Below are 24,394 nucleotides of genomic sequence, written 5' to 3'. Positions count from 1 at the left end.
CACCACAAAAGTAAATAAATAAGTAAAAATAAAAAATAAAATAGCTAGACAAACTTTTTTTTAAAAAGACCCAAAAAACAAATTTTGGTGACTAAACACAAGCAGCTCCTTTTTGCTCATGTCATAGTCCAAGGCAGTCGGGAGGCTCTCCTCGTAGCCTCCTCCAGCTGTGACCCATGTACCCCGGCAGCTTCCATTTTGAAAATTCTGTTTCTAGCCAAATGGAAAGACAAGAGAGTGGTCAGTCATGGCAGTGAGATTTACTGCCAGCCAGGAAGCTGAATATATCACTTGTCCCCACATTTCATTGGCCAGAACCCAATCACACGGCCTCCCAAACAAACTGCAAGAGAGGCCTGAGAATGTACAACAGTACTAAGAATCTCTGCCACATCTCTGTCCCCTTGCCTAAGCAAACTATAAAACTATAAAACCTAAAACACTGCTTGTCTCTTCACATATCTGTAAAAGAATTTAAGATGTAATCTGATCAAGGAACATGTCGCCATCGTTTTAAATATGGTTTTAATTCCATTTAGTACAGAACTTTAAATTTAAAAAAAATTTTTTGAATCAAATTATTTTCAAGTTTGCAAATACTATGTTTCCACAAATAGTCTTCAACTGCGGACAAATATTGTGGGTGATAAGGCAGCATATAATCAAATATAATTAAAATGTCTCCAATTATAAAGATTCCAGCTAAGTATGTCTTTTGGAATTATAGAGAATTAAACTATACCACTAACATATAATGTAAGAAAATGGTAGTTTGGCATCATTTATAAATGTAAATGTGTTCACAAGCATTCTAAATATTCAATGTACATACATACAGAAGAAATATAACCTTAAGACAGTGATTTTTATTACATTTAGTCTACCATGTCTAATACTATAAATATACTCATTAAAAAAAACAATATTTAAATAAGAATTAGATTCATGAAACTACAAAATATAACCAATGTACTCTGACTTGTAATTATATCTTACATATATCAACTTTACTTTTCTGGCATGGTCGGACCATTTAAAAATATCTCCATACTATTTAATTTTAGGATATAAAACAGTAGCAATCTGTTTTCCATTATAAAATTAATATGGCATTTCTCAAAATACTGAAAAAAACTGGTTTATGACAGCAGTACCCACATCACAGCAACTTATTTCCTTTGTTTTAGAACACATCTTCAAAAGGCACATTTTAATTACTGGTAATCCCCTAAAGACGGGAGTTTGAGTTTTGAATTTCCAGTCAATTTTCCATTATCTCAAAATCAAGCTAATGGAGGGTCAGAGAGGTAGGAGAACACGTGTTTCCAACAAACCCCATTAGGGCAGCAGTGTTCTCACTCATCACAAAGACCAAGAGAAAGATGGAAAGGAGGAGAGAACCGCACATCTGTCTTACATCCTAATTTAACCTTCAAGAAATACTTTCTACACAAAAATACTTCATTAAAAAAAAAAATTACAGGACAGTAAGTGCTTAAAAAACAAAAGGCCAAGACCACTAAATACCCGGTTTAGTCTGAGTGGTGATGTTATTGGTTTTGAGCATGAAGAAGAGAACAAGGCTTCTGCTTCTCTGGAATCACATCTTCATATCAGGCTCATTGCAGTTTAAATCACGTGATGAGTTAACAGTGCTACAAATTCCAAGAATGTCAGACATACTGATATTCAAAACAAAGTACAAAATAAATAAATTCCAAAATCAAATATAAACGATTCTATGGTTATTTGTGTCATGCTAATCATAACATCTATAATTTCAAGTACTACTATTATTTTTAAGAACTTATGACCTAGAACCCCAAAGTGCAATCTAATATACACTTTGGGGTATGGTTTACTTTTCAATGAAGTTTAATACTAATTGAAGTTTAGTACTAAATTGAACAAGATCAGTACTTTGAAGTATTAACTGATCAAGTACTTGATCTCATGCAAGAAACAAAGAGAATTTCTAAGGTTATTTTGGAATTTCAAAATATTGGTGATCTACTTTAATTTCCTGTTATTCCCCTCAAGTCTCAGTAAGTGTTTGCATTTTTTTTTTTAAGGGGAGATGTCTTTAGATTTTTTTCCCTCACTACAACAAAATAATTCACCAAAAATATTCTAAAGAAAATGGTCACCTGTTACTTAACCAAGATATAATTTTCTGGTCCCTAATAATGGCCATTTTGGGGGCACTTATCTCAAGTTCTAAAACAGCAGCTTTTAAAATTAAGGCAACATTATCTTATTTTTACCTGTTTTTCTATTAACTATTCTATTAAAGTTCATAAGAGCAGTTTTAGACCTTGGCACTCTCAAAGGCCTTTTGTAATGTAAGAAGAGTTAACATGAACATTCTTTTCAATGTCTAAAAAGTATATAAAAAGGTATTGTATTCAAAGTCAACAAATATCTTTTTACTTCAAATTGTAGAATAAGTACAGTCATTACAGCATGTGTAAACTGTGAAATTACCTTTTAAACTCAAAATAGCATAACATACAAATTTTCTACAAAAATACAATATAGGAAATATATCACCTCTTCCCTGAAATAGAAATTTAATATTTGGACAAAGGACTGTAAACTTTTGATTACATTCAAAGTATAACCTTTTAAAGACAAACTATTTGAGGTTTTGGCAACTGCAGCTCTTAACAGCAGATTTACATCACTGTAATGTTTTAAGAACACAATAATGCCAAACAATTTATTTCTCTTACACTTACATCTGCTACCAGGAGGAAAAAAACGGCTTCCTGCAATGGACAGTCTGAGTAAAGGAGTTGCTTAGGTGGACAATCCGACCCTGACCCCCACCTTGACTGCGTTCCACAATCACACAAGGCATTTGTACTAGCTGGACAGGACTCTTCCCATCTTTTAATGCCTGAGTAAGATTTAGGATCTGTAGAAAGAAGAGAAATTTTCACCAACAAAAAAAGCTTCACTTCACAGATATTATTTTAATCATTTATTCACTACAATTCTTATTTCTTCCACTTATGCTCAACAGAGTTTGTGATGAGGAGTAACTGCTATAAATATGTATTATATGGATGTATGTAAGTTTATACCTATACCCCCCCACACACAAATGTACAAAATTAAAATGATGTAACTTTTGCCAATTAGTAACTTTAAGGTATTCTGCAATGCACTCCTGTCCAGGAGCCACGGGATGAAAACTGAATAAAGTGAAGGGTTATACATGTTCCATCTGACATAGAACCTAAACAAATACTGATCTAAATAGTCTGGCTTTAACTAAATAGTTGCCTTATCCACTCATTCAATAAATAAATATACTGCATGCCTAGTATGTACTAGGCTCTGTTCTAAGAGCTGGGGATATAACAGCTAAAAAAAACAAACAAAATTCCAGCCTTCATGGAGCTTACATTTTAGCAGGAAGAGAAGCCAATTGACACAACTAAGTAAATTATACCACATATGAGGGTACTTCAAAAAGTTCATGAAACAATTCATATTACCTCTTAATTCTATTTTTCCACCAATTTTTTGAAGTACCTGTATTAGAAGGTGAAAGTGCTAAGTAAAAGCATGAAGCAAGGCGAGTGGGTTCGAGAATTTGGGAAGGCAGCCATTTAAAATAAAGTTTTATTTAAGAGATTCTCTTAAATAGGGAAATAAAAATAGGAAAAGTAAAATATATTGTATTCCATGGTCAAAGAAGAAATTTCTACTTGAGTATACAAATAAGGTTATGAAATTCAATGCATAGCTTACAGCCTATTTTACTCTTTATTCAGATAAAATTAAAAATTTCAATAATACATTTTTTTCCATGCATATCAGGAAAAATTCCCTTTATTATGTAATTTAGAAATTCAGATGTCTCCTTCAAGTATCTGAAAATATCTAATATGCACATGCTATATATTTCACTGGTTTTTGTAAAGACTAGTTAATACTGATAAGCATAAAAGTTTCAATACAAAGTCATACTAATAAGTAAATTTGATAATATTTTGAATAGTATAAACCAGATGGTTTAGATCATAGAAGATTTGGAATATTTAACACATCAGGGTAATAAATCTTTATTAGCCAGGTCCACTTACTGGCCAGCCACCAAAAAAAAAAAATCTTTACTAGCAACAATAGTTACAGATAATATTATTCTTCTCCAGATGAAGAAGAGGGAAAAGGCATGCCTTGAGAGACAGCACAGTGCATAAGGGCACCACTGGTAAATGGGAGGACGAGCAGTTCAGAGTCACTAAGCTCAGGGAAAGTGGCAATGGCAAGAGATCAAGCAGGTGCCTGGTTAGAGCCAGAACATGAAGGATCTTGTTGACTCAAGCCAGTACACATGGACAAATCACGGGAGTTCCAAATCACAAAGGAGCTGATCATATTTGTTTTTAGAGAGATTGCTCTCATCTTAATGTAGAAGAGGGATGGGAGAAGAGGTAAGGACACCACCTAAATTGTCAATAAATCCATGACAAGATAATAAGGGCTCCTGCAGAGACAATGCCTAAATGGTACAGATTTGCCAGGCTATGACAGAATGCCATATTTCACAGACGCAACATGTTACTTAATCCCTTTGAGCCAACTTTCTTCCACATATAATGCAGATAACTATGTAGAGTTATTGTAAGAATAAACAATAACAAACACAAAAATATCCAGTAAAGGGTAAAGTACTCAGTAGGCACTAAAGTGTTAGTTCCAAAGCATTTGACAAAATTCAACATCCCTTCATGATAAAGACTCTCAGCAAATTGGGTATAGAAGGAAAAAACTCAACACAATAAAAGCCATATACAACAAACTCATAGCCAACATCATCCTGAATGGGAAAAACTAAAAGCTTTTCATTTAAGAACAGGAACAAGACAAGGATGCCCCCTCTCACCATTCCTATTTAACACAGTACTGGAAATATTAGCCAAAGCAATCAGGCAAGAGAAAGAAATAAAAGGCATCCAAATTGGAAAAGATGATGTCAAAGAGTTCCTGTTTGTGATGACATGATCCTATATATAGAAAAACCTAAAAAATCAACCAAAAAATTCTTAGAGTTGATAAACAGTTTCAGTAAAGATGAAGGATACAAAATTAACATGCAAAAGTCAGTAACATTTTTATATTCCAACAATGAACTAGCAGAAAAAGAAATCAAGAAAGCTAGCCCATTTATAATAGTCATGAAAAAAATAAAACCCCTAGTAATAAATTTAACCAAGGAGGTGAAAGATCTCTATGAGAACTACAAATCACTGCTGAAAGAAATTAAAAAGGACACAAAACAATGGAAAGACATTCCATGCCCATGGATAGGAAGAATTAACATTGTGAAAATATCCATACTACACAAAGTGATCTATAGATTCCATGCAATCACCATCAAAATACCAATGACATTCTTCACAGGAATAGAAAAAACAATCCTAACATTGATATGAAACAACAAGAGACTTCAAATAGCCAAAATAATCCTGAGCAAAAAAAAAAAAAAAAAAAAAAAAAAAAAAAGCCTGAGGCATTACACTATCTGACTTTAAATTATACTACAAAACTATAGTAACCAAGGCAGCATGGTACTGGCATAAAAAGAGACACATGGACCAATGGAACACAATAGAGAACCCAGAAATCAACCCACCTACTTACAGCCAACTGATCTTTGACAAAGGCATCAAGAACATATATTGGGGAAAAGACAACCTCTTCAATAAATGGTGCTGGGAAAACTAGACATCCATGTGTAGAAGAATGAAACTAGGCCTGTACTTCTTGCCACGTACCAAAATCAACTCAAAATGGATTGAAGATTTAAATATAAAACCTGAAACTATAAAACTCCTGGAGGAAAATAGGGGAAACACTTCAGCATGTAGGACTAGGCTAAGACTTTACGAATAAGTCCTCAAAAGCACAAGCAACAAAAGAAAAAATAAACAAATGGGATTATATGAAACAAAAAAGCTTCTACACAGCAAAGAAAACAATCATCAAACTAAAAACACAACATACAGAATGGGAGAAAATACTTGCAAACTATGCATCTGACAAGGGATTAATATCAAGAATATACAAGGAACTCAAACAACTTAACAGCAAAAAACCCCAAATAATCCAATTAAAAAATGGGCAAAGGAGCTGAATAGACACTTCTCAAAGAAAGACATACAGCTGGCCCACAGACACATGAAAAATGCTCAACATCACTAAGCATCAGGGAAGTGCAAACCAAAACTACATTGAGATGATATCTCATTCCAGTTAGACTGGCTATTATCAAAAAGAGACTAACAAATGCTGGCAAGGATGCAGAGAAAGGGGAATCTGTAAATTAGTACAGCCATTACAAAAAACAGTATGCAGGTTTCTCAAACAATTATAGATAGATCTACCATATGATCCAGCAATCCCACTTCTGGATATATACCCAAAGGAATGGAAATCATCATGTCGAAGGGATACTTGCACTCCCATGTTTATTGTAGCTTTACTTACAATAGCCAAGAGATGGAACCAACCTAAATTTTCATTGACAAATGACTGGTTAAGGAAAATGTGGTATATATATACACAATAGAATAATATTCAGCCATAAAGAAAGAATGGAATTCTGCCACTTGCAGCAACATAGATGAGCTTGGAGAAAATTTATGTTAAGTGAAATAAGCCAGGCACAGAAAGAGAAATACTGCATGTCCTCACTCATGAGTGGAAGCTAAAAAAAAAAAAAACAAATAAAAAAGAAAGAAAAGAAAACAATCATAATAATATGCTGAAGTTTCAAAAGGAAAGAACAGAACTGTGGTTACTAGAGATTTGGGGAAAGGCGGAGAAGGAGGGGAAGTTAGTGAGAAATTAGTAAAGGGTCACAAAGAATGACTACATTTTGTAATGCTGAATATACAAATTATCTTGATTTGATAATCACATATTGTACATAGGTATTGATATTCGACTATGTACCTCACAAATATGTATAATCAATAATGTTTCAATAAATAATAAAAAACAAAACTGGGAAAAAATTAAAGGGTTAGTTTCATTATTTTTAAAATCAATTATTTAATCTGCAAATAAGCTTCTGATTTATAAACTGTTGAATACAAGTTCACTGTGTTTTTATAGAACAGTTTTATTGACTATTTATTTCTGCCATTTTTTAGAGCATGTGGAAAATATATTTCGCATTTCCCATAAGTAAATATATTCTGGGGTTGAATGTTCCAAATAGGCACAGGTGGAACATAAAATGATTTTTTTTTAACCTGATTATGACCTACTGCTATTTTTAGCCTTCACTCCAGTAAAGCACTGCATAAATGTGATGGCGCACAGAGATGTATTAGCTAATAATCTGTTCCTTTTCACTGACCCCTGGCCACCTCGGCAGAGCAATTTAACTTTCATAAACATTACCAGTGCCAAATATTAAAAGAAATACCTTCATACCAGTTCCAGCTACATGTATACGTGAAGAATTAGAGCATGTCACTGATTATGTGGGTAAAACTAAATGCTTCCTACAAACTAGGGCAAAAGGCTTGGTTATACAAAGTACAAATCATCAAATTAATAAGCAAAAATGGAGGGAAGAGGGATCTAAGGGATATTTATGAGGGAAGACATAAGTATTTTGACTCAAATAATGAACTGGCTGAAATGATCATTCTGCTGTTTGGAATACAGGTTACTGTTATTTGTTTTTGTTTTTTAAGCCTCTGGTTCATAAGTGCTGATTTACTACAGGATACAGAATAATACCTGATTTTTTAGACCAGATTTTAAAAAAAGAAAAAAAAAAAAAACCAGCTAAAATCAGAGAACTACACAATCATGTACATGGCTAGGGTATATTATTCCATGAGAGAAGGAACTTGATTTTGCTCATTGCTTTATCTCCAGTAACAAGAACAGTTTCTGACACTAGTTCTGTCAATAAATATTTGGTGACTGAATGAATGATTATCTGATTTAATTACATCTACTTGTTAAAGTTATATAACAGAAGAATCAGTGCAAAAACCTGACTCCTCTTCTTTCTTCTTTGCCACAGGCATGGCAGCACACAGCTACCGTAAACTAAATGTATATTTTAGAAAGAGTACATTGTCACTAAAAGACAATGTTTATAGCGTAATTTATTTTCATTTCAAGTCTTCCTTTTGGAATCTAAATACATTGATGGTGTGGAAGAAGCAGACTCATCTGTGAGCCAGCCCAGCCTGCAGGTTCACACCAGCAGGACTAATATCTCATATCTCTAATTAAAGCAGATGAGGAGAACAAGAGCGGAGAGGACTGAGTTACAATTAGTTCCTTACCACCCCAAACACTGCTTAACCTTGGTGACTGGCTGTTCTCGCAAAGGCCAAACATATTTTGAAAGGAAAATAATCTACTGGCAACTGAACTTGGTATTGAAATGTCCAAGCAAGTAGATTTGCAGAGGAAAAAGGTACTAATGCTCAGGAAAACAACTATCAAAATGGGGACAAAAAACTCAAAGCAGGGAGAAACAACTGGCTAAACACACAATATATAACAAGGTCAACCAGTTTATAAGACAACAGAGAAAAGATACTATTAAAATCAACTTCATTTCTAATCACCTGCGCTATTTTGGTTCAGCACAACAGGCAGTATTAAGAATTCCACCTCCGGGTCACAGTGTAGAAAAAAGTTGACTACTGTTTCAAAGAAATTTTTTTTCTTAATGAACAAGATCATAAAAAGGTAACCTACCTGACCCCTCATGACAGACATCTGACTTTCAAAAGTGGCTTTATTAAATCTTCTATCAGTCTATCACAGAAGGGAAAAAAACATTATTATAATTCCAAAAATCAAGATCTTTGAAACAAATAGTTGAAGACAAATGAACTTCAACATTGCAAAATAAGGCTATTAGAAAGCTTTCCTAAATGATAAATTAACACAAAAGGAGTATTTTTACCTGATGTATTTTTGTATCCCAGAATGACAAGAACAGTTGTACTTATTTATACTAACTTGTTCCAGAAAGGATTTAAAATAACTTTCCAGCCAATGAGTTTAGGCTTTTAAAAAGAAGTAAATCATAGCAGGTCACCAAACATGTATTGTAATTTATAGAGTAGTTTTGTAAAAAGTCAACTTTTGGAGAAAACAATTCTCAAATTTTAATGTAGTCTCACTCAAAGAATACTCATAGTAACTGTAACTTTACAAATTTATGTTCCTGTAAAATAAAATTGTTAAATCTTTTCTGTTCTGTCAGGTTCTACTGTAAGCAGCGATATAAAGTAGTAAATTGCAAATCAGCTCTATTACAAAAATGTCTTCTGTTTTAAGATTTATTTTTTTCTGCAATAACCAAAACTAAATATTTATTTACCTTAAAAAGTTCATAAAGATCTTCACATAAATCTTGCACAAAGTTCATGTCAGAAATATATGGTAGAATCAAGTTTCTTATTTCATCAGAAAAAGGAACTTTTGCTTGAGGAAGCCAAGCCCAGTGAAATGGATCTAATAGAAAAAAGTATATTTTTCTAGTCAGTGAGAGGAAATGATTTATTTAGACTCACATTTATCCTGGTTCTTTCCCACAACTCCTAGGTTCTCTCAGGAAAAGTACAGGAGAAAGAACTTATCAGAGGAGAACTATCCTTTGCAACTCAGATTATTTAGATTCTGTCTTTGGATAGCCAATTCAGATGGTAAATCATAGTAAGATTTTATCTGAACTAGTTACATTTCCAAGTTTTAGACAGTAAAGAGTAAAAGGATGGATTATAACTCTGTCTCAAATAGACCTATCTCAAAAAATATATCTGACTCTACCTGGTTCCTGAGTTTAGAAATTGATGGATAACTATAATTGGTCCACAGCCCCCAGACTGGATACCATGGCTGGGACCTTTCTGCCCTTCACAGCTACAAATCAGAAACTGACCACTCACTTGTACAAAAATGTTCTAAAATTTTAAATCATTAGGAAGTGAACAGATGAGTGGCTATAAAAAATAAAAGATCCAGGATTCTGGGATAACTCTAGTTCTCCCCCAAGAACACCATTAAATCTACACAGTCAGGACTAGAATGATTTGTATACTCATGGAATCTTCTAGAGAAGGTGTACATTCAGATTTCTGCAGGAGATGGCCCACCAGCCACTCGAGTGCATTGACACAAGGAGAGTCACCAGTGGAGACCAAAGAAAAGATGAGGATGTCTCTCTCCACAAAGCCCACTCCAGAGTGATAGAAGAAGCATCTGCTCTCCGATAACAGTGGAGGACCTGAACACACCTCTCAGCACTGGACAGATCATCTATGCAACAAATCAACAGAGTAACTGTTACTCTTTCAGAAGGAGAGAAGAAATCTAGGGTTATCAGAGGTGGGAGGGGGGAGAGAAAGGGGATGGGGAGAGATTGGATAAAGGGCATAAAGAATAAGTATGATTTGTAATAATATATATGCTGGGCTGGCCTGTGGCTCACTCGGGAGAGTGCGGTGCTGATAATACCAAGGCCACAGGTTCGTATCCCATATAGGGATGGCTGGTTAGCTCACTGGGTGAGCGTGGTGCTGACAACACCAAGTCAAGGGTTAAGATCTTTTTTTTAAAGATGACCTTACCGGTCATCTTTAAAAAAAAATAATAATAATAATATATATGCTAATAATATTGATTTGATCAACATACATCAACTTTGAAGCCCTAAAATATGTATAATCAATTATGATTCGATTAAAAAAAGAGAGAGAAAGAAAAAAAAGATTCCTGCAGGAAAGTATAAGGTTATGACAATATGATCACGCACAGAGCCACTGTGGTGGGTGCATCCAATGAGAATCCCCAGCTCTGGTGGATCCTGCTGCTTAGAAAGCCCTAAAGAAGAAATCTGTCTTCGGAGTCGCTCCTTCTCACTTCTCTTTTATCTATCTCTTTGCACACTGGAGGAAGTACACTGCCAGTTCTAAAGAAAGCCTCTCCTCTGGCCTACATCTCTTTGCAGCTATGTCCTTTCTACCTTTTCTGAACAATTTCATAAAAGAAAAGCCCTTATTCTTTGCCTCTCTCTACTTCTGATCCTTCTCCCTCAACTTCTACTATCACTATCCAAACTCCCTCCCCTGAGACCACCAGTCATCTCGTAAGGGTCTCCCCAGCAGCCCATTTGCAGTCCTCATGCTACTTAATCTCTGTGTGGCAAGCAGCACTGTTTTCTATCATCTCTTTTATGAAATTCTCTCTTCTGTGGCTTTGGAGATACCACTCTCTCAAAGTTTACTTACTGTGTTTTAAGCCACTCCTGCCACTCCTCCTACCTTCTGCTAGCTTTTCCTCCCCTTTCAACATCAGTGTTCTCTCAGATTCTATACTTAGTCCTTGTTCTCCATTTGTTAAGCATTCATGAAACACTTATTGAGTACTCATGTGCCTGGTACTAGGTGACAGTATTTGTTCTCCATGATATCCCCAGGTGACAGCAAAGGCCACCAGGGCTTCCACTATCAAGATGACAGTTCAAACAATCCTCAATATCAATTTCTCCTTCAAGCTCCAGATCCTTAATCCCTGTCTGTGTGTTTGGTAAAATTTCCCAGATGTATTGCGGGTACCTTAAACTTAACTCTTTTAAAGTGCAATTTGCATACAGGTTCCAAACCATAAGGGGGAAAAGTAAAGTATAACCAAGACATCTCAAATCAGTTCAACAAAAGATAGGAAAGGCAAAAAGGAACAAATTGGAATTCATGGTAAACAGAAAAAAATAAGATGGCAAGAAATGTTCCAACATACCAGTAGTTTATTGAAACTTAAAACTAGAGTTAAATACACCTCTTAAAAGACTCAGATTGGCTTTTAAAAAATCTAGCTAAGTGTTGTTTATTTTATAAGTCATATACCAAAAACAAAACAATGGAGGGAAAAATAAAAGTATTGAATAATACCAGGTAAATGCTAACGAAAAGAAAGGAAGTATAGCAATGTTACAACAGATTAAGAAAAGCAAAAAAAACATTGAGAGGAATAAAGTGAGATATATTCCACACTGAAAAAAGAACAGGCCATCAGGAAGATAAACCACTTGACCTTTAAGTATGTGAAATACAAAGCAAAAGATGCATAGAAATGCAAGAAGAAACTGACAAAATCACAATCACAGTGATCTTTAATTTCCTTTCAAAAATTAGCAGATCAATTGACCAAAAAATAAGTCAAGGATATGACATGTAACAACTAACAAGTGTTAATTAGTAGACAGATACAGAACACTGCACTCAAACATTCTTTTCAAATACAGTCCTCCAAATTGGCCATACATAAAATCATAAAGAAATTACTAACAATATTTTCGAATGGCTAGAGGAGTTCAAATGTTCTCATCACAATGAAATGACAAATGTTTGTGGTGATGGATATGCTAATTAGCCTGATTTGATCACAGTGTATAAATGGATATAAATATTATTCTGTACCCCATAAGTATGTACAACTATTATATGTCAGTTTTTTAAAAAGATTTATAAAGTTAATAAAACAGTAAAGAGAAAAAAAAAAAAGCATCCCCCCAAAATTACTAACAAATCGCCAAAAAACAGAATTTACACAGGCCATATTAATAGATCACAATAGAATAAATATTAGAAGATAACAATATTGCATAGTTTAAAAAAAAATAGCAACAATGAACAATAATTAAAAAACATCAGCTCACCTAGAAATTTAAAAATCAAACAAAATACTTCTAAATTATTCTTGTTGAAAAGAAAACCAGAAAGTATGAATATGTAAAGCAAAACAATAGAGCAGCACTTATACAGTTTGTGGTTTTAGCCAAAATAATACCCGGACGAAAATATGTAGCTTAATGTGCATCTATAGGAAAATGTTATAGGATTAACATAATAGAAGAAAATGATAGAAAACATAAATCAATGAAAAATAAAAGCAAAGTCTGATCAATGAAATAAGCCAATTATCTGAAAAAAGCATAAATAAATAAACAAATAAATAAATAGCCAATGCTTAACAACAGGTGAATCTTTGGTGAGGCTAATGATGAAAAGAGGCCCACTAATAAACAGTAGGAATTTAAAAGAGGCATAATCATAGATACAGAGATTACTTTTAAAATTTATTACATAATAACATATACAAAAATCAAGAAACTAGTATAATGAACTCCCATATTCCCAATGACCTAATTCAATTAGTACCAAATTTTTGCCAAATTTGCTTCATCTTTTCTCCCAAGTCCCACCCCCACAAGTATTTTAAGGCAAATTTCAAACATCATTTCATCTCACACCCTAAATACTTAATATATACAGGTTTTTTTTTTTTAATTGTAAGAGAATTCTAATAACACATTATACTCCTAGATCTAAAAATCAAGATAACATGGACAATTAAGCAAAATAAAAATGTCTAAACTGGCTCAGGAAGATGTAGAAATATCTGATCATTAACCAAAGAAGAGACTGGGATGATAATTAAAGCACTATTCACAAAAAATGGGGTCGGGGACCAGCCTAAATTGTTTTATAAGTAAATACAACCCAAAACATTAAAATACAGTTCTAACAAAATATTAAAATAGATAATTCCATGTTATATATGTTTTAAAAATTAGAAAACTACCAAACTCATTTTCCAAGGCTAACACAATCCTAAAAATCAAACCCAATCATCCAAAAATAAGCAAACAATACCCAATAAGACCCACATAGTACACAGCCTTGGATCCCTAGTGCCTAAAACTGAGCCCTAATGAATGTTTATACTTCACCCAGTTTTTCCTCTGCTATTTTAATATCTGTAAATTTTGCTCCCTTCCCATTCTGGAAAAGAGGTAATTATAGAATCTATAGAAGGTTCTAAATACTCACATGCTCTCCATTCATCAGGATGTTTAAAAGGAAATGCTAGACCATTATCAATTGCAGCTATTTTAATAAGCGATTCTTTATCATCGATCCTTTCTGATTCCTAAAGAGGAGAAAAATGATCTGCTGATAAAAGAACCTATATAAATATTTCTGAAGGAAAATTGCTTGCAATAATTATTGAGGTTTAAGGACATATTCTCTCTAAAAAGCCTATAAAAATTAAAAATAAGTTGCCAGAAAGAATACAAATCCACCTATGAAGGGAAAAGATTATCTTAAAAACCAATAAGAATTTTATAATCACTATTTTAAAATATGTAATATTATACAATTCCTCAATATTGGTTTCATTTTTTTTCCTCTTTGGAGGAGAGGACTTGAAAATATTAAGACTTTAAGAAGTGATGTTCAAGACAATTCATTGCTAGATGCATTGCTTAAATGTATGATATTTGCAAAATATTACTGATTTTTTTTTTAAGATAAACTAGCAAAATTACCTTAGTAAGATCTTGTCTTTCTTAGAGTCTCATAGCAATAATTAGGTCAAATAGAAGGTGTTTCTAAACAAAACTCACCCAAAGACCCTAACTAAATATAATAAGATCCAACAGAAGAAACCTCAAAATATTCTTGACTACAGAATGTAGGTCATTCCTAACTTGCATATTCTTCTGTAGCAGAAATGAAGACTTCAGAACAAGAAGGTTTTCAGGTTAAAGAGTTATTTGCTATTTAAAGATAGATGGCTGCCGTTACTAACTAGCCAAGATAAAATAAAAAGTGAAAAAGGCAATTTTAAATTAAAAGTACTACAGTGAAGGCTCATGCCATATATGCCAGGTTGGTTTCTTTTAGTTTATATCAATATCTCACCTCAATGAAAATGCACAAAATACTAAGAGCAAAAGAACGACATTTTTAGTAAAATGTAATTGCTCAAGATATGCCAAAAAAATAAATGTGGGAGCTGTTATAAATATGTATATTTACATGTGTATTTTAAACCCATTTCTGCTATGACTGCCATTTTTATTTCTTTCATTCTTTTCTATTTACAATTTTACTGAGGTATAATTTACACACAACAAACTTCATAAAAGAGGGGTCTTCAAAAAGTTCATGGAAAATTCATATTATCTTTTAATTCCATTTTTTCCACAAGCTTTTTCAAGTACCCTTATATTAAAGCGTACAATTTGATGAGCCTTGACAGATGTGAAACCTTCACTCAAAAAGTTTCCTCATGCACCTGTGTAGTCCATGCCTCCCTCCACACCAACCCCGGATGACAGAATTTGCATGTGTTCCCCCAAAGCTCATGTCAAAATCTGATCCCCAACTTGGCAATGTTGGGAGCAGTTTGGGTTATGGGGGTAGATCCCTCATGAATGGATTAATACCCTCCCTGCTGGTGGGGGGGGGGCTAGTGAGTGAGTTCTTGCTCTATTAGTTCCTGGTTGTTTAAAGTACCCTGGCACCTCCTCCCTCTCTCTTGCTTCCTCTTGCCATGTGATCTCCTTGTACCTATTGGCTGCCCTTCCATTTTCCATCATGAGTAGAAGCAGCCAGAGGCTCTTATCAGGTGCAGCTGTCCCAGAATGGTAAGCCAAATAAAACTTTTTTCTTTATAAATTACCCAGTGTCAGGTCTGTCACTAGAGACTAATTCGCGTTTTCTATTTTTACATAAATGGAATCACACAGTATGTTCCCTTTATGTATCCTTCCTTTCACTCAGCGTGGTTTTAACATTCATCCATGAGGACTTTCTGATCAAAATGGCAGAACAGACAGTACCCAGTGTCACCCGCTTCCACAATCAAACAATTTACAACTATTAAAAACCAACGAATGCAAAGCTGAGGCCAATAGAGCTCAAGGGAAGAGAAGGAGAGACCTATGGAGTACATGAAGGCAGGAGAACCCACGATGAGAGAAAGAAAGGATTGCACCAACCATTTCAAGCCCTGACCACTTCAAGGCTGGCCCTGGTGAGTACATGGAGCAAGAGCTTGCAAAAGCCACAGCTGTGCCCTTCATATGAACATGCTTGGAGGCTGCAGGGGAGAAGAGAGCCTTGGTGGCCCGCAGGCCAGCAAGACCACTAACAGGGTTCCCATTGACCCACATAGGAGCAAAGGGCCACAGACATCTGAAAAAAGGAGCCACTCAAGAGGCTGGTGAGTCGTCACAAGGGACCAGTGCATGGCCTGTCCCCTGGGAAGTGTTTGGAGTACAGGCAGTGTGGGAGACTGGCCCACTGGGGGAACTTTGGGGCACAGCATGGACAGACGACCTGCCCCCCAACCAGCGTAGAACCACTCAGTGGAGACTGGTCAGGAAGACAGAACTGCAGGGGGTGCAGTTTGCTGAAAAGACTCAGGCCCAGACAAGAGTTTCCACACAACCCAGGTATATCAGATTCCACAAGACCTGGAGGTATTTAAGAAGTCTATAATTAAAACCTGAGCTGCACAAAAAGCCTTCCCCAGATAATCAGCAGCAAAGCAGCAATTTAGCTCAACCACAGGGTTCAAGTGCTGGTCCCCACAGGAAGTTCCCCCATTTTAGAAGTAAGCAAAGGAAAACAAATAAGTTCCAGTGCAGAATTTAAGTAGTGGGGGCAGTTAATAATCCAACACAGAACTGAAAGAAAACACAAAACACCCACAGATCAGAGACAAAGTTCTGATATTAACCAGTGAAGGTCTAATATCACCAAAGAACACCTATAAAACCTAGAAGGACCGGAAGCCCCCAGGCTCCCAAGCTAGGATGGGAGGGAGGGCTGAAAGCCTCAGCTACCCAACCCTCCAATATGTCTGCATCCAACCCAGTGAGGACCACCCGCTGCTGTGGGAATCGCCCCAGGCTCCCAGGCTGGGGCAGTGCTGGGCTGAGGGACTCAACAATGCACCCTCAAAGTCCACATCCAGCCCAGCCATGACTGAGCCGCTGCCAGAATCCCTCCTGGGCTCCCCTGCCAGAATGAGGGGGATGCCACGACCACTACTCCCCCTTCTTCTCCCACCCTCTCCCCCTTCCCTCTTCTGTCTCTCCCTCCCCCTTAACTGCTCCACATCTTAGAATGTAAAATAATAATAATAAATTTTTTTTAAAAAGATTCATCCATGTCTGTGTATATCATTTGTCCTTTTTTATTGCTAAGTGCTATGAATATGTATTTTTAAATTTACTTGATAAACACCTAAAGTATAAACTTTTTAAAGTGATACAACAGCTTTAAGTGATAACTTGAAAACACAGAGATTATAAGCAGTGGAGAAATTATTTTTTTTAATCACTGAAAATTTTCTCAAATATATAGATTGTGTTAAACTTGTAAAACTATTCTAAAAATCTCTTATGTAAGTACCTAAAATTTGAAGTTGGATACTCAAAAGTTCATAACAATGAACCTAAAATCTATGCTTCTGATAGTGTTAAGGGCCTATGCAATCTATTACGTAGGTTAATCCAGTTTCTTCTAAGCAATAAAATTACTTTTTTTAAAGTTCAATGGAGATGATTCACAGGTAAAGCAACACATTCCATTTTATTAGGTAATATTGTATTATCTAATACTGAATCAAAAGAGTCAGAAGGACTTGAATTGGTAAACATAACACACATAAACATGTAAACATAACAACACGACATAAACATGTTGACAAAAAAAAATATCAGAAGCCTTTATTACATAAAAGCAAGAGAAATCTGGTAGTTCTACAAATTTCTCAAGCTCTAAAAATGTACTGAGCTAATATCATTCTCTAATACAAAATAAAAAATAAAGCTGCCCAGAAATGTTAAAAAATAGAAACAAGAAATGTAATGTAAACAAGTGATGGAAAGAAAAAGGATGAGAAAAACAGAAAGGGGATTAAAAATCAAGAATCTAAACAAAGGAAGGAGAAAATGGTGAAGAATAACTTCAAGGAATCTTTTACAGAAAATGAATATATATATATATATATACACACACATATATATATATATATTTTTTTTAATTTTAATTTTCCTTACCTTACAGTCAGTTTCCTCTACGGATTTCTGCTTTTCGTATTTGATTAACCAATTATCATTTCCCCTGTCTTTCAAGAAATAAACAAAAAAATCTGTTATTTCATTTTTATGGACATTATAGCTTAACTTGTCAGTGGAAAAAAATCTATTCACCTCCTTATTTTTGAGACCTTCATTGGTTATCAGTAGCATGTTTACATATTAAAGATTTCAATATAACACAAACTAAAAAACCCATAAACATTAGCTAACACTTAGTGAATGTTTTCTTCATACCAGACATTGTTGTAATTTGTTAATTTATTTAATCCTCCTATCTACCCTGTGAGGTAGGTACAATGATTAAATCAAAGTTACTGAAACCTAGGATTACTTCTCTTCACCTCAGGAAGAAAAAGCATCCCTACTGCTAGGCAAATTTTTAGGTAGGCTTACCTAATGTCAGTAAAGAAATACTCTAGACAGTATATTAATATTAATATTAACCTAAGACCATATTAATTAAGAAGGTAAACCTAGAAAATTATATAATATTTTTTCAGAAACTAATATAAACGAGAAGACATTTTTGAACCACAGGTTGTCAAACTTTTGAGTGCATCAGAATTACCTGGAGAAAACAGGGTAATTCTGGCCCCCCAAAACAGACAGGGGGCCCCACTTGCAGAGTTCCTGCTTCAATAGATCTGGGGAGATGTCTGAGAAGACGCATGTTTAGCAAGGTTCCCACGTAATGCTGACCCTCACGGTCCAGAGAACCACAACTGGAAATCAGTTGGATTATCTACATCATTGCTCCCTTATAGCACAGAAAAAATTTAAAGTTTAATGTATTTAGAGACTAACAGTTATGCAGTGTCAAAATAAGCACCTAAAATAATTTACACAATTAAGTTTTAATTATTCATATTATGCAGATAACATTTCTAATATCTGGCTTGGTCCTGCTGCTAGGAAATTCCTCCCAAGGGGATTAGGAACTGAACCCTATTGCTTGAGCAGGAGTCTGGAGTAAGTCAGAATCCCCACTACAGGATTAATTCTGCCCAGGAGAATCAGTACCACATCTCTGTTTTCTAAGGCAATTAGAGGAAGTGGCCTTGAGACTTCAGCATCGAAATTGTATGGCTTTGATTTGGATAACAAGAATACAGTTTAAAAGCTAACAAGATTTTAGTGAATAAATGAGAGAACTTCAATACCTGTATTTCTGATGATGTAATCCAAAATAACTAATCTTTCAAACTGTGACTGAAATTGTTTCCTAATATTCTCAGGCAAAGGGTCAGCTTCGAATTTCCTAAGCCAATATTCAGCTTCCTTGTAACCTTCAACAAATAACTGAAAGGAACCAATCTATAATTTTAAGAACCATAGTTAGAGAAGGAAGTACAAGAACAAAGGGATTAATTTTTAAACTTTTCAGCAGTACTGTCACAAAATGTTATCTAAACACAATAAGAAAAATAGAAGAGTTAACACTAATTTAGATAAGTCACATTTATCAAGAACACTATTTTTATACCCTAATTTTACATAATCACATGAAGAATACATAGCAGATAAAAAATGCCCAACCCTAGACTTTCAAGAAGTACAGTAGCTATTTTAGGACAATTAAAAAAGAAAATAAACATGTGCCCTGGAGAATGCCACTTTCCAAAGATATACATTAAAATGAATTTAATTAGGGAGGCTAAACTTTATACTGATCCTGCTTATTCAATAACAGGGCAATTTTAACTTACTGAAGAAACATTTCAGGATTCCTTTTACAACATAAAATACAGAAAACAATTATATTTGAAAAATAGGATTCTTTGACCAAGCAGATTACAGATCCTGCCATATAATTTAAAGAATTAATCAATTAACTACAACCTCCAGTGTTTTTTTAAGTCCTTTCCTTAAAGATATGTCCATTTTAAAAGGCATTTTTATTATTAAAATTACTAGTTAACATTAAGCAATTTATACCTAACCCTAAACAACATATGACACACAGGGTAACCTAACCTGCCTCATAAATGCAAATAAACAAATCACTGAAAGAAAATCTATATTTTATCCAACACTTTATGTTCTTGTTGTTGGCATGAAATTTTATCAATTTCCTAAAGGCTTTCTTTAAAGCACTTATAATTAGGTACTAGTAGACATAAATACGGAAATACTATCTTCCTTTAGTCACATTTATCTCATCATATCCAAGGACGAGCAGGCCTTGTAAAAACTTTCAAACTTCCTGTCTACTTGAAGTATAACTTTTTTTTAGAAGTTAGGTTAACTATGATTTTCTACTCAAATTATTTTATCTAGAAAAATGTAGAACAACAATAAAACAATAAAATCATAGGCTAAATATATTTTAAAAAAATAAAACCTAGAGCTTTTTCTAGAATGCATTTCCCATTAACTTTCTCTACCTTTGCTTAACTATCAGCTAACCATCCCTCAGGTTTTTTTAAAAGTGCTAAGAAAAAACAAAATCTAACATATAGTAAGTAAACATAGCTACTACCATTTACTGAAACATTACTATGTACCAAATACTTGACAGGCATTTCTTAATTTTATCCTCACAACAACCTAAGAGGTAGCTTTTATAATCCCCATTTTACAGAAACTAGGGCTTAGAGTGTAAGGAACTTGCCCAAAGTCTAAGAGGTAACTAGTGGAGAGGCTGGAATTAGAACCTAGATCTGTTTCTAGACCTCTGCTTTGGGCCATTACTTTATAAAGGCATCAATGTAACTTCTTTTTGGAAACATTCCCCACCCCTCCAAACTGGGTTAGGCATCCTTCTATCCTCTCAGAGCTCCCTGAAGTTATCATCATAACAGCTTTATATTTGCACTGAAATTGCTTGTTTACTATAAGCTCCTTGAAGACGAACAACTGTTTTTGTTACCATTATATCCAAACTGAGGGGTTAAATGCCTAACTTGTGGGGCTCAGGATACATGTGCCCAATTGCCCCCCAAGTAAAGCTTATCAGTCATTTACCTTAGGAGGGAGTCCTATCCGATGAAATTTTCTACCTACTTTTGGCACTTTTTCTAAAGCATACTTTTTGCCTCTTGATTTTGCACGGTCAATTGCAGTGTAGTTAAATGTCTCACTGACAAGACAAACCACCTAGAAACATATAGTTCAGAAAAATGGTTACAACTGGTGTTATAGTATCTTTATTCATATACACTATGAAACTCACTTTAATGACAGAAATTAGCAAAGTTTAACACTATAATAAATGCCCCAGGGAATCTAAAATAGTAATAAGGCCAGGCGATTTTGCAAAGCCCTATTAAATAGCGTGTATTTCTTTCTGAGAGAGGTATAAAAGCAGCAAAAAATTTGCCAGTGGAAGACAGAAAGAAGGGTATTGAAAGGTAGACTTAGGAATGAACATTTTGAGAAGACTCAAGTAAATATTTATAAAGGCCAAAAAGAAAATACTAGTCTTTGAAACACATCAGTCATTTCTTCTTTCGACAGGATCTCTAGATCCCTGATCTTTTTCTGCTTTCAAAATGCTAGTTCTTTCTCCTCTTTTTGTTAACATCATCAGACATTGCAGGAACAAGAGACATTCCCTTGGATACCCTGGATACTAAACTAGTCAATTTACTGGTCACTCATGACTCTTGGATTAACAAAAAAGGGTATTCACAGATAAGCAGGCTGTAAATTAGAAGTACATGATTAGAAACAAATTCTCCTTTACCTTTGTTTTAGGTACAATGCCCAGATGAAGCTTTTCATCCACAAGGAAGGCACCAGCTTCAGAAAGGTATCCCTGATTCAGAAGCAGGCAGCCTCTGCCAAAGCAGCAAGGGCAGCAGACCTTATGAACAAATTTGGTCCACTTTGGATTCAGGTGACCGTAAGGCTCTTCTGATTTGGGTTTAAACACACCAATAATTTTCTATGGAGAAAAAAAAGTAGAAATCTTATTAGGCTTTTAATATATATAAACAACAATCCATAAAATGAATTCTGATAAATCATTTTCTACTGCTTCCCACTGCAGATTTGGGCACAGCCCTCAAGTATTAAGAGATTTAGTTCCAATCACATTTTTACATTCATTCTCATTCAACAATCTAAAATCAGTAGTCCTCTGGACCAGTAGTTTTTAAACTGTGCTCTGAAAAACCCTAGGAATGAGAGGGCAAGTCTCCAAGACCCCATGCCATTTAACCAGATTGACTCTGATTTTACCTGTTTTACATTACTGAACTTCCGAGTTAAGAAAGGGTTCCACTGATTTTTAAATGTTTGAAAACCACCATTCTAGGTCAAGCAGTGTTATGATTCAATATCTATTTATATATCCAAATTCTATGTTTGTTTATTGTCTATAATGTACATCCTAAAAAGGCAGGGACTTTGTCTGTTAGGGCTACATCTCCAGTACTTAGAACAGTACCTGATACACAGGCATTCAAGTATTTGTTAAATAAACTAATAAACCCAATGACAAAAAAACCCAGTTCTATAAGAACTGTTCAATAAGAACTGGGTGCAATCAGATTTACAGGAACATATCCTCAGAAACTCACAATGAATTCACATTTGAATTACTATTTTCCAAAATTTCTGCTATATATAGAAGGTCTTTGAAATTCTCACAATGAATTCACATTTGAATTACTATTTTCCAAAATTTCTGCTATATATAGAAGGTCTTTGAAATTCTCACCCTCTTAGGATCCTTCACAAAGTAACTTCCACTTGAACCTTGAGAGATTCTTTCTGGAAAAACTCCAAATTCTATTGCATGCTCTGCTCTCAATATAATATCAGCAAATTCTGGGTCATCCGAGAATGCATTCATCGCTGAAGAACAAGCAGTTACTACATTAAGAAGAAAGACCACCTGTAAGAATGCTGACAGTACAGACCTGTAATAGTGGATTAAGTGATTGGCATTAGGACATTAAGGTACAGAAAAATATAATCAAGTATTATATGGACTGCTTTGATTCTCCTCTGCCCGCCCCACAATCCCACTTCTCTTTAAGTTCCAAATAATGACACATGGAAAAAAAGTTCACTAATTGTTGAAATAATCACATGAATACCTCTCATTTCTTTGAACGTCTCTCCTCCAGTGATTCTGTCCTCCATCCTACTTCAACCTCTAATTCTATAGTCATATCTCGGATACTGTCATTACCGATAACTCCAACCTCTGCATACTTTCAATTTCAAGTACCTCCCATCTTACCAGTTCAATCCCTCTGACACCCTGAGCCCCAAAATTCTTCCACTACAAAGCACTGATCTACCACATCATCACTGGTCTTCACCCTCTTCGTGTCCTTACTTCTCTCCTTAGCCACTTTAAATTATGGTCAATCATCATACAATCACTCTTCCTCCCTCCCTTCATCATGGTTACCTGGAAAAAATCCCAGTCCTGGTTAAACCCATCTGTCTGCCAACTCTATGCCTACTCCAGGACAGCTGAACTTGACCATAAAAATGCACACAAAGCAATTCCTCTCCTCAAATTCCCAACACCCCCTCTCCATCCTCTCTTTTGGCAGATGATCCATCTTCCTATTTCACTAAGAAAAGAGAAGCTATCAGGAAAAACTATCACCAGCCCCTAGCACCATATCTACACACCCCCTACTTAACTTTGGAATGCCTGAGGTTCGGTCTGAGGTCCTCTCCTCTCCTTTTCAAGCCTAGGCTTCAGTGTGAACTCCAAACTACTGTACTCAACATCTCTGCTTGGATATTTAATAGACAGCTCAAACTTTACTACCCAAACTCAATTCCTCACCTTTACCACCCCTCCTGAAGGCGTCACCCCACTTTCCCTATTTCAGTTGCTGACAACTCCAAGTCTTCCTGTTGCTCAGGCCAAAACCTTGGAATCAACTATGATGTCACACTCTCACTCTCCACATCCAGTCTACCAGCAAGTTGTGTTGGCTCTGCCTTATATATATATATCTAACCACCTTTTATCACCTCCATTCCCTCCTTGTGATTCGGTCACTATCAACGCTCACCTACATGATTACAAAAGCCTCTAATGGCTCTCCCTCTCTCACCCATGCCTTCTCTATACTTGACAGAGAAGCTATAGTAATCCTCTTAAAACATAAGTCAGAATCATGTCACTCCTTTGTGCCAAACAGCCCAATGATCTCCCATCTCACTCAAAGAAAAGTCCAAGTCCTTACTATGGCCCCCAAGACCATGCTGTATCCCCAGAACTTTCACAGTTCCTGGAACATAATAAGCACTCAATAAACACGTGCCAAATGAATTAATAATTAATCATTTAAAGTGGCAGAGAATGCAAAGCTATTCATATTGTACTGTATCCCCAGAACTTTCACAGTTCCTGGAACATAATAAGCACTCAATAAACACTTGCCAAATGAATTAATAATTAATCATTTAAAGTGGCAGAGAATGCAAAGCTATTCATATTGTAATATAGAAGGTATTTCA

At 35.0% G+C, this 24,394-nt stretch overlaps 1 protein-coding gene across 2 annotated transcripts; it reads right to left on the bottom strand.

The window, feature by feature from the left end:
* Positions 1-752: 752 nt before the first annotated feature.
* Positions 753-22,771, bottom strand: PI4K2B (phosphatidylinositol 4-kinase type 2 beta). 2 transcript variants are annotated; one of them, XM_008577205.1, is made up of 10 exons: positions 22,623-22,771; positions 21,645-21,845; positions 20,924-21,055; positions 19,120-19,273; positions 17,918-17,985; positions 13,890-13,989; positions 9,380-9,513; positions 8,749-8,808; positions 2,739-2,917; positions 753-1,655 (listed from the first exon to the last, which is right to left on the bottom strand). In XM_008577205.1, exons 1-9 carry the CDS (start codon positions 22,755-22,757, stop codon positions 2,744-2,746), a joined length of 1,158 nt encoding a protein of 385 aa, XP_008575427.1. In that variant the 5' UTR covers positions 22,758-22,771; the 3' UTR covers positions 753-1,655; positions 2,739-2,743. The 2 variants fall into 2 exon arrangements, with proteins under 2 accessions (XP_008575427.1, XP_008575426.1); XM_008577204.1 differs by lacking the exon at positions 753-1,655 and having other exon boundaries at positions 2,405-2,917.
* Positions 22,772-24,394: the final 1,623 nt, after the last annotated feature.

The sequence above is a fragment of the Galeopterus variegatus genome, unplaced genomic scaffold (genome assembly GCF_000696425.1).
Source record: "Galeopterus variegatus unplaced genomic scaffold, G_variegatus-3.0.2 Scaffold1461, whole genome shotgun sequence".
Taxonomy (NCBI): domain Eukaryota; kingdom Metazoa; phylum Chordata; class Mammalia; order Dermoptera; family Cynocephalidae; genus Galeopterus; species Galeopterus variegatus.
The sequence above is the reverse complement of the archived record's forward strand: the minus strand, read 5'-3'. Positions and strand labels throughout refer to the sequence as shown.